At 40.4% G+C, this 14227-nt stretch overlaps 1 protein-coding gene across 3 annotated transcripts in view; it reads left to right on the top strand.

Moving 5' to 3' along the window:
* The first annotated feature begins 474 nt into the window (after positions 1 to 474).
* The window catches only part of PRPF18 (pre-mRNA processing factor 18), a 53217-nt gene continuing 39464 nt past the window's right edge, over positions 475 to 14227 (top strand). Inside the window, exon 1 of one of the 3 annotated variants that reach the window (XM_024739509.1) lies at positions 475 to 782. In XM_024739509.1, the coding sequence (XP_024595277.1) occupies positions 717 to 782 (66 nt within the window). In that variant the 5' untranslated portion in view covers positions 475 to 716. The remainder of the gene's footprint in view (positions 783 to 14227) is intronic. The other 2 variants (XM_024739371.1, XM_024739447.1) reach the window with 2 other exon arrangements.

Raw genomic sequence — 14227 nt, 5'->3', positions numbered from 1 at the left:
AGTTTCCTGGGGTAAATGTTCAATTATCACCAAGATATGTGAGCAGTCTAGAACTCAGGGAGGAGAGACAGCTCTACTTCTGAAATGACTTAAATGGATGTAATTGCCTAAGTTTACTGGAAGTTTCACAGGCTAGCAATGAACACTATACTTTTGAGCTAGTATTATTGTCCAGGGTTTTCTCACTCCAGCACATTGATTTTGGCAAGCAGGTAACTTCAGGAACTCCGACGTGGACTTCTCGTATAATAAGTAAAGATCTGGCATTAATGAACATAATTGAGGTGTTTTGCTAAGAAGCTTTTGCACCTGACCTAGCAGGTACAAGTAGGTATAATAACTTTTTTCTCCTTTTAAAATTGAAGTAGAGTTGACATAGGTATATAACTTATTAAACAATGCAGCATCGATTTAGAAGACTCGTGTTTCAGCCCACGTTTGTTCACGTATCCACGGATGGGAAACTACAAGCGCGCTGCCGGAGGGCGCCGCCAGGGGCGCTAAGCCTCAGCGGCTTCGTCAACAACAGGCGCCCTGGGGCGCTCTTTCCTCTCGCTCACCTCAGCTTCCGCCGGAAGCGGCTCTGTCAATTGTTGCCTTTCGGTATTTGGGCTCGCTATGTGTAGTGGGTTCGCGGCGGCTGGCTGGATGAAAAGCCTTGGTTCAGGGAGCCGGAGAGAGAAGAAGAAAACTCGAGCTTCAACCCGGGCAGCGAGATGGACATTCTGAAATCGGAGATCCTCCGGAAGCGGCAGCTGGTGGAGGACAGGAACCTGTTGGTGGTGAGGATCCTTGGGGTCGTGGGGCGTGGGCGACGGAGGAGCTGAGCGTTTGCGTGGGGGAGGGGAGTCTGGGGGAGGGGAACGGTACTGAAAGGGTCCTTGCCGGATGGGGTTTAGCCAGAGCCCCGCCGCTACCCCGGAGCGGCTCCCTCTAGACCGCTGTGCCCTTGGTAATCACTTTGGAGCCTTTGGGATGGAGGTGTGGGAATTGCAGGAAAACCCGAGATTTTGGCGATTTCCCCTACCCGCCGCCTCACCTGTCCCTTATCCCCGTTCCCATCTGCCGGTATTCTTCGGTCGTGCCCCAGTTTTTCTGGCCGTTCACTTCTGTCGTTTTAGGAAGGGTTTGTGCTTTATGTATACTTCCTGTTTTGTCACACAGGATATTACAAAGATGTGGTCCAGGACCAAGACTTAATAAAGTTAATAGTTTTACTACTTCATCAAGGAAGATAGTTAAGTGAAACTGCTTCCCCTCCCCCATTAGTGCTGAGCATTGAAGAATCAGTGACAGCTGGTAGTTTAGTGCTATTGTCTTGATTCTTGTGAAGCATTGCTTTTCACCCTTCGTATAAATGGGAACAGAGTGAACAGGCAAATAATACCTTAGTACTGAAAATAGTTCTGACTTCACGGACCCTCTCAAAGAGTCTCAAGGACTCCAGGGGTCTTGTGGACCACACTTTGAGAACAGTCTGACTTAGGTCTTTGGGTGTAGTGTGTGATTGATGTTTATGATGTAGTGCAAGTAAGTTGGGATTGTTAGCTTGGCAGATGGCAGCTTTCATAATTATTGAAACTTTAAAAACAATTAACAAAGTGGAGCTAATTAAATAGAATGTTATTTAGCAAATGCGCGGGGAACTGGGGAGAGAGCTTGTCCATAGTTGTACCTTGATATTTTCGTCTGTAACTCAGGGGCCTTTTTCTTTTGATGAGTGGTTTCGGAGTATTTGAAAAAGCTAATTTAGATGTTGAAGTGCATAGTGGGTGTCAGAGCCAGGTGTTGAAATTTAAAGTGCTTTAGAGGGAGAATTGAATAACGAAGAGCTCAGCTCGCTCTCAGGGCTTAGAGGGCTGTTTGCATAATCAGGTTCTTTGTCATGGATATAGACCAGCCTTTAAAAGTGATCAATTACAAAAAACACTGATTCTACATAATTGTTATTAATTTATCATCACATATAAACTGTTTCTCTGGGATGTCTTTCATTTTGTAATTTGATAGTAGATTTAATTACTCAGATATCCCTGGCCAGAAGGTAAGATTGATTTTACAGTTAATACCAGCAAAGGAAATACATGAAATGGGGATTAAAATACTGAAAGTCATAGTTCTGGTAATATTAATAGTAATCTGCAAAGCATTATGCAGAATGCTTCATATCTCATACCTCATATAATTTGTACAGCAGTCCCATAAAATTACTGTTACTCGCATTTATAGATGAGGAAATTGAAGCTGAAAGAAGTTAGATTGATTTACAGAATCGCACAGCTAGCAAGAGATAGAGCCTGAATTTCAATCCATCTCTCCCACTCTAAAGCTTGCTCTCTTCACCACTACAGACAGGCTGTTTATTTATCTCCACCCTGTGAACATAGAACTAGTTTTGATAGGGTTGATCTAAGGATTAAATTACTTAAAATTAAATTAACATATGTGCAAAGCACCCTAGTATGCTTTCTCATTTGAGCTTTACAACAGCTCTGCTTGGTGCATAGGGCAGTTAGGATGCTCTTTCCACAGATGACGAAGCCATCTTTTTTTTCACTGTCCTAGCCACAGTAAGAAATAAATCTGTATTTTCATCAGATACGTATGAAAAAAGTTTCATGCAACATTTCTTGTCTTAACTACATGTGATTCTATCATATGTTTCACTGTTTTAATCCATCCTGTTTCATTTTTAAAAACAATTCTGGTTGGGGGTCAGTGAATCCTTTCATTATCCTTTTCTGTAGCTGGGGAACACCTGTTTCTGTTGTATTGTTTTTCTAGAAGCGCCACCTCCTCTTTGGTCATTTTGAGTGATGTCCCAGCTTTTTTTTTTTTTTTTTTAAGCTTTATTGAACTATAGTTGATTCGCAATGTAGTGTTTAATTTCTGCTGTGATTTCTACAGCAAAGTGATTCAGTTATAGCTATATATTCTTTTTCATTATGGTTTATCACAGGGTGTTGAATATAGTTCCCTGTGCTATACAGTAGGATCTTGTTGTTTATCCATCCTATCGATAGCATGGTGTCCCAGCTTTTTATTGTTAGTCTGAGAGTTGGATAGTAAACACTCAGCTTGTGAGAGCCCCTTTGTTAACCTCCTGTCACCTGTGCTAAGTGCTCTACGTGATGTAACTGCTTGGAGGTAAGTGCGGTATCTGTACTGCTAGAATGCCAGCGCTTTGGCGCCCCGGTGTTGGTGAGTCTTCATTGAACTGCAAAGCCTCATTTATGTGGAAAGCCAGGCTATTGCAGGACTCAGTGGGGCTTAATTAGCAGTTTTATTAGTTTCAGTTTTGAGCATGGACTTTGTGTAGAATTTTAGCTTTGTTTTTTTCTCCAAAATGTTTTGAATATTTCCTATATTCAAGATACTACACTGTGTGCCACAGAGGATTTTTTAAAAAAGTAATGCTTGGTCCTTTTCTTTAAGGAACCTATTTTCAGTTTTACAGAGAAAAGAGAAGCCATCAGGCAAGAAATTCCTCACCTTTCCCCTGTTAAAGTGGATGAGATATTGGCTGTATGTTGGGTCAAACCTACCACTTACATGTTGGAGCCCAGCTCTCACCTTTTGTAGCATCATCAGAATCTGAAAAGCACTTGTCTCCTTTCTTTCTGTGTCTTCAGTCTCTACTGGCTTATCTCCAGCAGCACTGAGACATACAAATCTCTCCCATCTTTTTTTTTTTTTTTTTAAACACAGCTGTCCTTTTTCTTTACAGCCAAGCTTCTTCTTATTTCCTACTCACTCCTTAACCTGATTTCTACCTGACAGTTGCACTGAATCCATCCTAATCAGGGGCCGCAGTGACTTCCATGCTTTCTTAACCTCAGCAGCATTTGCACTCGGCTAGTCCACTTTCTTTTTTCTTTTTTTTTTTGTGGTACGCGGGCCTCTCACTGCTGTGGCCTCTCCCATTGTGGACCACAGGCTCTGGACGCGCAGGCTCAGCGGCCATGGCTCACGGGCGCAGCCGCTCTGCGGCATGTGGGATCTTCCCGACCCGGGGCACGAACCCGTGTCCTCTGCATCGGCAGGCGGACTCTCAACCACTGCGCCACCAGGGAAGCCCTGGTCCACTTTATTCAGTCTTCCCTTGACGTCTCTTACCCCACAGCGTCCTGTTTCTCCTTCTTCTCAGGCTGCTTATTCCTGATCTCCTTTACAGGCTTCTTCTTTTTTTGTTTTTTTATTGTTTAGTTTTTATCCCTTAAATGTTGGTTTTCCTTAAAGTTCAGGCCTAGGCTACTTTCTCTTCACACTGAAAATTCTCTTACATTAATTTCATATTCACCTCTAGATTTCAGTTGCCATCTGTAACAGGGGTTCTTAAGTGGAGCCTTTGGATGGACTTCAGAGTATCCATCAGTTCCTTGCAATATTATAAAAAATTGAGCATGTATGTATACATGTGACCCCTCTTCCCCTCCTCCTGTTGATGATATTATTAAAGGGATATTTGGGGCTTCCCTGGTGGCGCAGTGGTGAAGAATCCACCTGCCAGTGAAGGGGACACGGGTTCGAGCCCTGGTCCGGGAAGATCCTACGTGCCGCGGAGCAACTAAGCCCGTGTGCCGCAGCTACTGAGCCTGCACTCTAGAGCCCGCGCACCACAACTACTGAGCCCGTGTGCCTAGAGCCCGTGCTCCGCAACAAGAGAAGCCACTGCAATGAGAAGCCCGCGCACCGCGAGGAGTAGCCCCCTCTCACTGCAACTAGAGAAAGCTGGCACACAGCAATGAAGACCCAGTGCAGCCAAAAATAAATAAATAAATAAATTTATAAAAAAAATAAAGCGATCTTTGACAAAAAGGTCAAGAACCAGTCATTTCTGGGCTGGTGAAAATCTCTGTGCCCATTTATCCCTACCACCAATCAGCTGTTCCAGTTCTAAACCTGTTTCATTTATTCAGGCCTTTGAACTTGCCTTTCTTCACCCTTGTTCCTCGCTTTGCTTGCACGGTCTTCTGTAATCCTCTCCAGTGCCTCTTTCTTTAGTGGTCATTTAGGAGCCTTTCATGGTTTTTTTGGTATAGTCAGAAAACAGTGTGGTAGGGAGTTTGTCATGTTGATACCATGTTTTGACATCTGCAAAGAAGATTTATTTTCCTCAGCATTTCACTGTGAAAAAATTTAAATGTACCGAAAACTCAAAAGAATTATACAGTGAACACCCATACGCCTACCATCTAGATATTGCGATTAAACCTGCGATTAATATTTTAATATATTTGTTTTATCATGTAACTGTCCATCTTCCATCATTGTATATCCATTCATCAATCCATCTAGCAATGCACAAAGTACTTTTACCTCAGAATAGTAAAACAGGCAGAACATTTTAGGATAGTGGAAGGCTGCTTCTCCACAATTTGACGAGAGGCACTCACAAGCTAAGTCATTACTGTTTCACCTCTCACAGATGAACCATAAAAGGCTGGGAAACCACTTGAAATGGCCAAAGGTGAGGCGGCTCTTCTGGAACAGCAAATCCATAGACAAGTGTTTTCCAGCTGCAGACAGGGTCATGAAGACAATGTACTGATCTTTATGCATTTCAGATTAATTTACAGACATTGATACACTTTACCCCTAAAATGTAATGTAACATAATTGCCAAAATATAATTTGGCGTGTATATCATTGACTAGTGTTCAGTGTTTGTTTATACTTTTTTTGGTATGTCAGCAAAATTTTATGTATGAAGAAAATACACAAATCATAAGTGTACCTACCATTCAGTGAATTGTGACAAATGCATATGCCTGTGTCTCCCAGTCTGTATCAAGATACAGATACTACCCTCATTCCACCTTCCAGTCAGCCCCTCCCCTCAAGAATAAACTGCTGTACTGATTTCTTTCCACTGTCCCTTGGTTTTGCCAGCCCTATAACTTCACGTAAATGGGATCATACTGTGTACTCTTATATGACCCACTTTGTTTAATGAGAATAATGTTTTGAATTTTATTCATGTTGTTGCATGTATCAGTTGTTTACTCCTTTTATTGCTGAGAAGTATTCTGTTATACAAATAGACCCAGTTTGTTAATCTGTTCTTCTGATAATGGGCAGCTGGGCTGTTCCCAGGATTTAGCAATTATGAATAAATCTGCTGTGGACCCTTTTGTGCAAGTCTTGTGTTTTCATTGCTCTTAGGAAAATGCTAGGGAGTGGAATTGCTATGTCATGGTGTACATTATGGGTTTAGTTTTATAGAAATCCACCAGACCTTTTTCCAAAGTGGTTGGACCATGTCACACCTTCACTAGCAAAGTAAAAGGGTTCAGATCTTTACATTGTGTCAACAGTTTGTGTTGTCAGCCTTTAATTTCAGCCACTCTGGTGTATGTAATAAGCCAATGTAGCAATTTTTCATGGTGATTGTTGACTGTATCCTATCTAGGCATATAAAATAGTAGAACCTGTTGGAAAACAGTTTGGTAATGTCTTAAAAAGAAAACATAGGCCTGCTACGTTAACGAGCTATTCCACTCCTAGACATTTACTCAGGAAAGTAAGGTATTCTTTTTTTTAAAATTAATTAATTCTTGGCTGCGTTGGGTCTTCGTTGCCGCCCACAGGCTTTTCTCTAGTTGCGGCGAGCGGGGGCTACTCTTCGTTGCGGTGCTTGGGCTTCTCATTGCGGTGGCTTCTCGTTGTGGAGCATGGGCTCTAGGTGCACGGACTTCAGTAGTTGTGGCACGCGGGCTTCAGTAGTTGTGGCTCATGGGCTCTAGAGTGCAGGCTCAGTAGTTGTGGCTTGCAGGCTCTAGAGCACAGGCTCAGTAGTTGTGACGCATGGGCTTAGTTGCTTTGTGATACGTGGGATCTTCCCGGACCAGGGATCGAACCCATGTCTCCTGCATTGGCAGGCGGATTCTTAACCACTGCACCACCAGAGAAGCCCAAGATACTCTTATTATAAGAGCTAAAAGCTTTATGATTTCATGTTTTATAAAAGACAGTTAAAATTTTTTTTGAATCAGTTTCTTTGTATGATGGGGGGTAGGGGTGTGGTTTATTGTTTTCCATGTGATTATCCATTTGTTCCAGCACCATTTATTGAAAATATTTTTCTTTTCCCTTTGGTTGCTTTTGGCATCATCAAAAATCAGTAATAGTTTAACTGTGGCTGCGTTCTGGGTGCTCTGCTCCCTTGTCCTAACTGTTTGTTGATCCTTGTGCCCGTGCCACACTGTCTCGATTGCTGTCGCATTCTGGTGAGTTGCAATGTCAGGCAGTGTAAATGCTACCCCTGTATTTAATGTAATTTTATTTTTATTGAAGTATAGTTGCTGTAAACATTCTGTGTCACAGGTGTACAGTATAGTGATTCACAATTCTGAAAGGCTGTGCTCCATTTATAGTCATTATAAAGTAATGGCTCTATTCCCTGTGCTGTACAATACATCCTTGTAGCTTGTTTTATACCTAATAGTTTGTTCCTCTTACTCCCCTCCCACTATATTGCCCTCCCCCTTCTCCTCTCTCCACTGGTAACCACTCGTTTGTTCTCTATTATATCTGTGAGTCTGTTTTTTTAAAATATTCACTAGTTTGTTGTACTTTTTAGATTCCACATACAAGTGATATCATACGGTAGTTGTCTTTGTCTGTTTCACTTAGGAAATGCCCTCCAAGTCCATCCATGTTGCTGCAAATGGCAAAATTTTATTCTTTTTTATGGCTGAGTAGTATTTCATTGTGTATATATACCACATCTTCTTTATCCATTCATTTGTTGATGGACACTTTGGTTGCTTCCATATTGTGCTGTTTATTTTTTAAGCAGCTTTATTGAGGTATAATTGACACACAGTAAACCGTACATATTTGAAGTGTACAGTTCGGTGAGTTTTGCCATGTTTACACCTGGATGCTGTCACCACAGTGAAGAGAGTGAACATGTTCATCTCACCCCAGAGTTTCCTTGTGCCCCTTTGTGATCCTGCTTTCCTGCCCCACCTGTGCCCTACCCACCCTGTCCACAGGCTACCACTGGTCTGCCTTCTGTTACTTTACATTAGTTTGCATTTTGTAGAGTTTTATGTAAACAGAATTTTTCAGTATGTTCCTCTCTTATCTGCTTTCTTTCAATCAGCCTAATAATTTTTTTTTTTTTTTTTTTTGCGGTATGCGGGCCTCTCACTGTTGTGGCCTCTCCCATTGCGGAGCGCAGGCTCAGCGGCCGTGGCTCACTGGCCCAGCCGCTTCGCGGCATGTGGGATCTTCCCGGACCGGGGCACGAACCCGCGTCCCCTGCATCGGCAGGCGGACTCTCAACCACTGCGCCACCAGGGAAGCCCCTAGCCTAATAATTTTGAGATTCATTTATGCATTTGTCTGTATCAAGACTTCATTATTTTTGTTACTGAGCAGTATTCCACCATTGTATGGATATACCTCAATTTGTTTATTCATTAGCCTGTTGATGGGCATTCAGATTATTTCCATTTTTTTGGCTATTATGATAAAGCTGCTGTGAACATTGGTGTACAGGTTTCTGTATGGACATATACTTTCATTCTCTTGAGTAAATGCCTAGGAGTGGAGTGGTTGGATCATACAGTAAGTGTCTGTTTAACTTTATTTTCTTAAAGACTTTGTAAGATTGGTGTTATTTCTTTCATACATTTTTACATAATTTTATATGTAATGATATAAATATATATGATTATGAAGTATATAGAATTCACCTGTGCAGGGGAGCTTTTGGTATAGTTTTCTATTTTGGATGGCATCATTGAGAATACATACTGCCTAGCTAACAGGATCCCTTGACAGTTGACAGTTCTTTCACTTTGAAAATCATTGTGTCTCTTTAAATTGTGTTTGAGTGCCCAACCATTAGGTTTATTACCTCAGACTCTTTAAGGCTTATTTCCATTCTTCAGCCAGAAACGGACCCTGCCATGTGGTTCGTGATCTCACACGTATTGCTCTGCTTTGGATGTCCAGGCTGTGTATTTGTTAGCTCTCCAGTGTCTTTTTGTAGAACTCTTGATGATGTTTGTGTTTCATTTATATAAACACTAAAAACCTTAATCTGATTGAAGGAATGATGATTCTAATTAATGAAATGGTGACAGTCATGTTGCCTGCGGTTTTTAAATTTTGACTCTCCCTTATTAGTGTGGGCCGACGTTTCCGGTGATGTGGTAGAAAGACTTGTACTCTTTAGACCCGTGAATCTCAGGTTTATAACCCAGACAGTACAGCTTGGACAAAGTCCAAGAATAACATGTATGAAGCACCACACAGGAGTTAGGTTCTGTCTTTAAAAGGAGAAGTGCTCTTTATCTATACCCTTTTCAACTCATTTCTAAAATCTGCAGGAGTGAGAGGCCCAATGGAAAGGTCAGGTGCTTTAGGAGAGAACCCAAATAAAGGTACTGTCAGTTCAGATGGTGTCTTAAAACCCTTACCAGCCACTTTCAGACTTGTGTTTGTAGGGTTCTGTTGTATATTCTGTCGTGAATTCAGCAAACTTAGAGTTCAAAATCTTTGAGTATAGCCAGAAAGGAAACTAAATTTGTGAAATGAGTAAACAAGTCCTAAAGTCTCATTGGGGCTCCATTACTAGAGAGCTCTTTAACTTTGGACAAGTTCTCTACCCTGCCTGACTTACCTATAAAGGGGGGTGTATTATTAATGCTTACATCCTACAATTTTAATTCTGTCATAAATGTATCCACCATACTTTGTATTTCAAAGTATGTTTTCAGTGTGCTTTATAAAATAATGTCTTATAATTAGAAGTCACTGCTTAACTTACTTTTCTTATATAAACTGCTCTTGTTTCTAAACAAAAGTGTGCAGAGTGACATCTGAAACATGGTAGGGAACTTTTCTTGTTTTTGCGGTACGCGGGCCTCTCACTGTTATGGCCTCTCCTGTTGCGGAGCATAGACTCCGGACGTGCAGGCTCAGCGGCCATGGCTCACGGGCCCATCCGCTCCGCGGCATGTGGGATCTTCCCGGACCGGGGCACGAACCCGTGTCCCCTGCATCGGCAGGCGGACTCTAAACCACTGCGCCACCAGGGAAGCCCCACCCTTTTGTTTTTGACAACCTTTTGTTGCCCTGAAGTGAGGGGTCACATAGTATGAAGCAAAATGTTTATATTTTTCTCACTAGGACTCTTTAAAATGAAAAGCAAATTAATTTTCAAAAATTAAATGTATTGTTAATAGGTAATGCATTCAAATGATTCAAAATTCAAAACATACTAAAGGGTGTACAATAAAAAGTTTCCTTTTTACCCATGTCCCGCAGCTGTACAGTTCACCTCCTCCAAAGCAGCTAACATTATCAGTTTTGGGGTCTCCTAGAGTTATTTCATGCATGTAAAAGCAAATGTGAAGAAGCAAATATCTTTTCTCCTTTTTGAATACAAACGGTAGCATACTAGATTCACTCTTCTGCACTTGCTTTTTTCATTTATAAAAATATAGAAACCACTTAATTTAAAAAAAAACCCTCCTTTAACAGAAACCGAGGAAACCCTGAAATTGAAACAATAAAGAACTATAGTAACCAATATGAAAGTTACTGGAAAACAGTAAATAATAAAACAATAATTAGGGCAAATAATGCATTAATATGTTCTAATAAATTGGAAAATCAAAGTGAAATAAGTGACAAAAAAGCAAGAAATAGAAAATCTGAACAAGCCAGTAGGTAAGGAAGAAACAAGAAAGTTGTCTGACAGCCAAGGGAAGAAAGCAATTGAAGAAGGAGGGAATTAGCAGTTGACTTGAAGATCCTTTAGTTTTGCACCTTGGAAGTTAGTTATGACCTCAGGGGATTTTTCAGTGGAGCATTAAGAATGGACTCCCAGTTGTTGGGCAGCTGCAAAGAGAACTGGAGGTGAGGAAATGGAGACGGAATAGAGAAATGTTTTATTGTCCTTCTGCTGTAATTGGTACTTAGCATGATACCCAGCACAGAGTAACGAATTTTTCCTTTAAGGTTGCAGAGTCTTGAACATATGTAAGTGATGATCATTTGTGCCAATAGAGAAGGAAAAGGTGAAGATGCAGAAAATAGGTAACTATGAGAAAGGCAGGAGAAATTGAGATCTGGAAGACAGCTGGAAGGGGTTGGCCTTAGACAGGGCGAGGGTTTCCTCTTCCATTCTGAGATGCAGAAGAGATTGGTGCTGGGAGGAATTCGGAGTTCTTGTTTGCTGGCTTCCCTTTTCTCTGTAGAGTGACTTAGTCATTTGCTGGAAATAAGGGGAGAAATAAAGGGCTTAGAGGTTTGAGAGAATGGAGAATGAATAATGATCAGTGTAGACAATAGGAGAGAAAGATGGGAAAATACATCAGGATCAGTGGGCAACATTGGGACGCAAGTGGTTTCCCAGCATTTAAGAGCTAGGTGCAGGCGTGGAGAGTGCCAGCAAGTGGACTCTTGTAGGACAGAACACTTGTCGGTCTCAGGACCCCTTTACATTCTTAATTACTGATAGCTCCAGAGAGCTTTGTTTATGTAGAATGTATTTATTGATAATTACTCTATTAGAAATTAAAACTGGGATATTGAAAATGTATATTTATATTCTCTGTACAAGTACAATAAAAAATCCATCATGTTAGTGTAAATAATACATTTTTACGAAAACTATGTTTTCCAAAACAAATGAAATTTAGTGAGAAGAATGGCATGTTTTACATTTTGCAAATCTCTTTAATCTCTGGTATATAAGAAGACAGTTGGATTCTCCTGTTTCTTTTTTCAGCCTGTTGCAATATGTTGTTTTTGTTCAAGTATGTGAAGAAAATTCATCTTGAAACAGAGGTAGTTGGAAAAGGGAGTATTTTAATAGCCTTTTCAGTAATTGTGGACGTTTTTCTTTGATACTACACCAAAACTGGGTAAGTGGTAAGTTTCTTAAAGATTAGCTCAGAGTTTAGATTCGGACACATATCAATAGACTTTTCGTGTACTAAAATCCATTGACCTGTTCTGCTCTAGATCTATTCTGATTTATCCTGGTCATAGATCTTTTGCCTGTGCATGATTTTGTGAACTCTTTGCCTTTGTTAACATCATGAGTTTTTTCAACTTTGCTGAGTTATGCAGATCTTCTAAATGATGTGTTTCATTAGACAATATTTAAAAAATTACATTTGTTAACGTCACCACTGATTTCATCAGAAAAGCCTTTAAGTATTGGGAAGCCATCAAGTTCACAGTGAGGGATACCACTTTTCTACCCTTCTGATTTTCGCTTGACAGGTGGAATTTTATCATAGGCAACAAATACTATCATTGTTTTCCTTTAGGTGACAGGTTTGCTTTGTTCAGTTTTGAGAAACTGTTTGCCAGATATGCAGGTCTGAAATAATCAACCAGTTTGGTTTTCTTTGAGAGGACTGTCCTACGCCATTATATAGTGGAAGTGCTTCAATATATTTCATTTCATTTCGTCATACCAAATATTAAAAGGCCATGTGCTCCAGGGATGAGATTTAGTAAAATTGTACTTTATCAAGATATTCTTAAGAGAAACTGGCTTTTTTATTTTCCTGCAAGTGCACGGTGGTGAAGAATACAATGACCACTGGTACATAAACTTAGCCTTCATTTATGCTAAGGTTCCAGTAGTTTTCGTCACCATTGCTTTTGTACCATCAGTGCAGGTCTGAGCACAGTGAAAAAGGGGTGGGCACATATATCTTAGTATTATTATGAAAATAAATTTTACCTAGTGGAACCTCTGAAAAGGTCTTAGGGACCCCCCAGAAGTCCACATTTTGAGAATTGATGTTCAAGGCGTAAGGTTTTGTTAGGTGTGTTCAATGGAATTGAGAGACGGTAGTGAAAGATACCATAGTTAAAGATTGGACCATGGTCTCTGGCCTGGAGAGTCCTTTTACTTTTTTCCTATGTATCAGCTCATTCTGAGAGGCCGCCGGTATGTTTGTCAACGCACTTATTTGAAATATGACCAGTACATGCTACATAGTCAAAAGGAACATTTTATGATGCTGAAATGAGTTTCGGGAGTGCAGAACTGTAACTTGAATACTAGATCAGCACAAAGGATTTAAGGACCAGCGTTCTTAATTCTGCTTCTGTTAACTCATGAGCCTCGCTGAGTTCTGGGAAAGTCACCTGAACTTTCTAATTCTCAGGTTTCTCACCTCCACAGTGGGATTAGTATTATTTGCGCCCACATTTCTTAGAGTAGTTTTGATGTTCAGGTGATACCATCAGTTCCGTACGCCGGGTAACATCTTCATCTTCATACCTGTAAGGCTGTGCTTGGGGTACAGCACATAAGTCAGTAAATATTTATTGATTAATGAATGAACTTAAAAAAACTGTTATGAGCTGTTAGTTTTAAACATACACACCAATAGAGTTGTATAATGAATTCCTGTCTTTCCTCAACACATACAACTCTAGAAAATAAGACCATGTTTTTATAGAATTAAGATCACCACCAACAAAATTAAAATTGGGTCCTTAATACCATCAAATACTCCTCTCGCATTCGAATATCCCCAATTGAATTAAAATAAATACATATATATGTTTTTACAGTTGGTTTATTCAAATCAAATCCACACAAAGTCCACTCATTACATTTGTTTATTATGACTCTTGGTTTCTTTTCATTGCAAACATTTCCCAGGTCCCCCACTTTTTTTTATGCATCAACTTGTTGGAGAAACTGGGGCTAGTTTTGTAAAATGTGCTCGTGTTTGATTGCTTCCCAGTGGTGTTTTGAGCTTCCTCTATTCCTTACATTTCCAGTAAGCTGGAAGTTAATTGTTTGATTAGATTCCTATTTAGATTTTTAGGGAGAACACTTCTGAGTGGTCTGCTGTGTACTTCCGATGTGTTTCACATAGGACGTACGTGGTATCGATGCAAGACTTGAGCAGTGGGTTCAAGTGCGGCAGCCTTATCTTTCCGTTGTTCACCATCACACTTTCTTGTCATGGTTTTAGCATCCATTGATGATCACTGCCTGAGTGAGTGAGTTTGGAACTGTGAGGTGCTAACTACATGTGTGGAGGTATTATTGAGGTAATGTTTCGGTTACTACTGGTAAAGTAGGGCAGTATCTTTATTTGAGCTAAGTTATCAATGACATAATATCTAAGAAGCGGATAGTAACAAGCCTACAAATTAGGGACTGTATTTTTTACATTATAACTGATGTAAAATATTTCATTAGTTGAGGTGTTCAACATAGTGATTT

Source organism: Neophocaena asiaeorientalis, unplaced genomic scaffold (genome assembly GCF_003031525.2).
Source record: "Neophocaena asiaeorientalis asiaeorientalis breed wild unplaced genomic scaffold, Neophocaena_asiaeorientalis_V1.1 scaffold889, whole genome shotgun sequence".
Lineage (NCBI taxonomy): Eukaryota > Metazoa > Chordata > Mammalia > Artiodactyla > Phocoenidae > Neophocaena > Neophocaena asiaeorientalis.
This window is presented reverse-complemented; position numbering and strand designations above follow the sequence as displayed.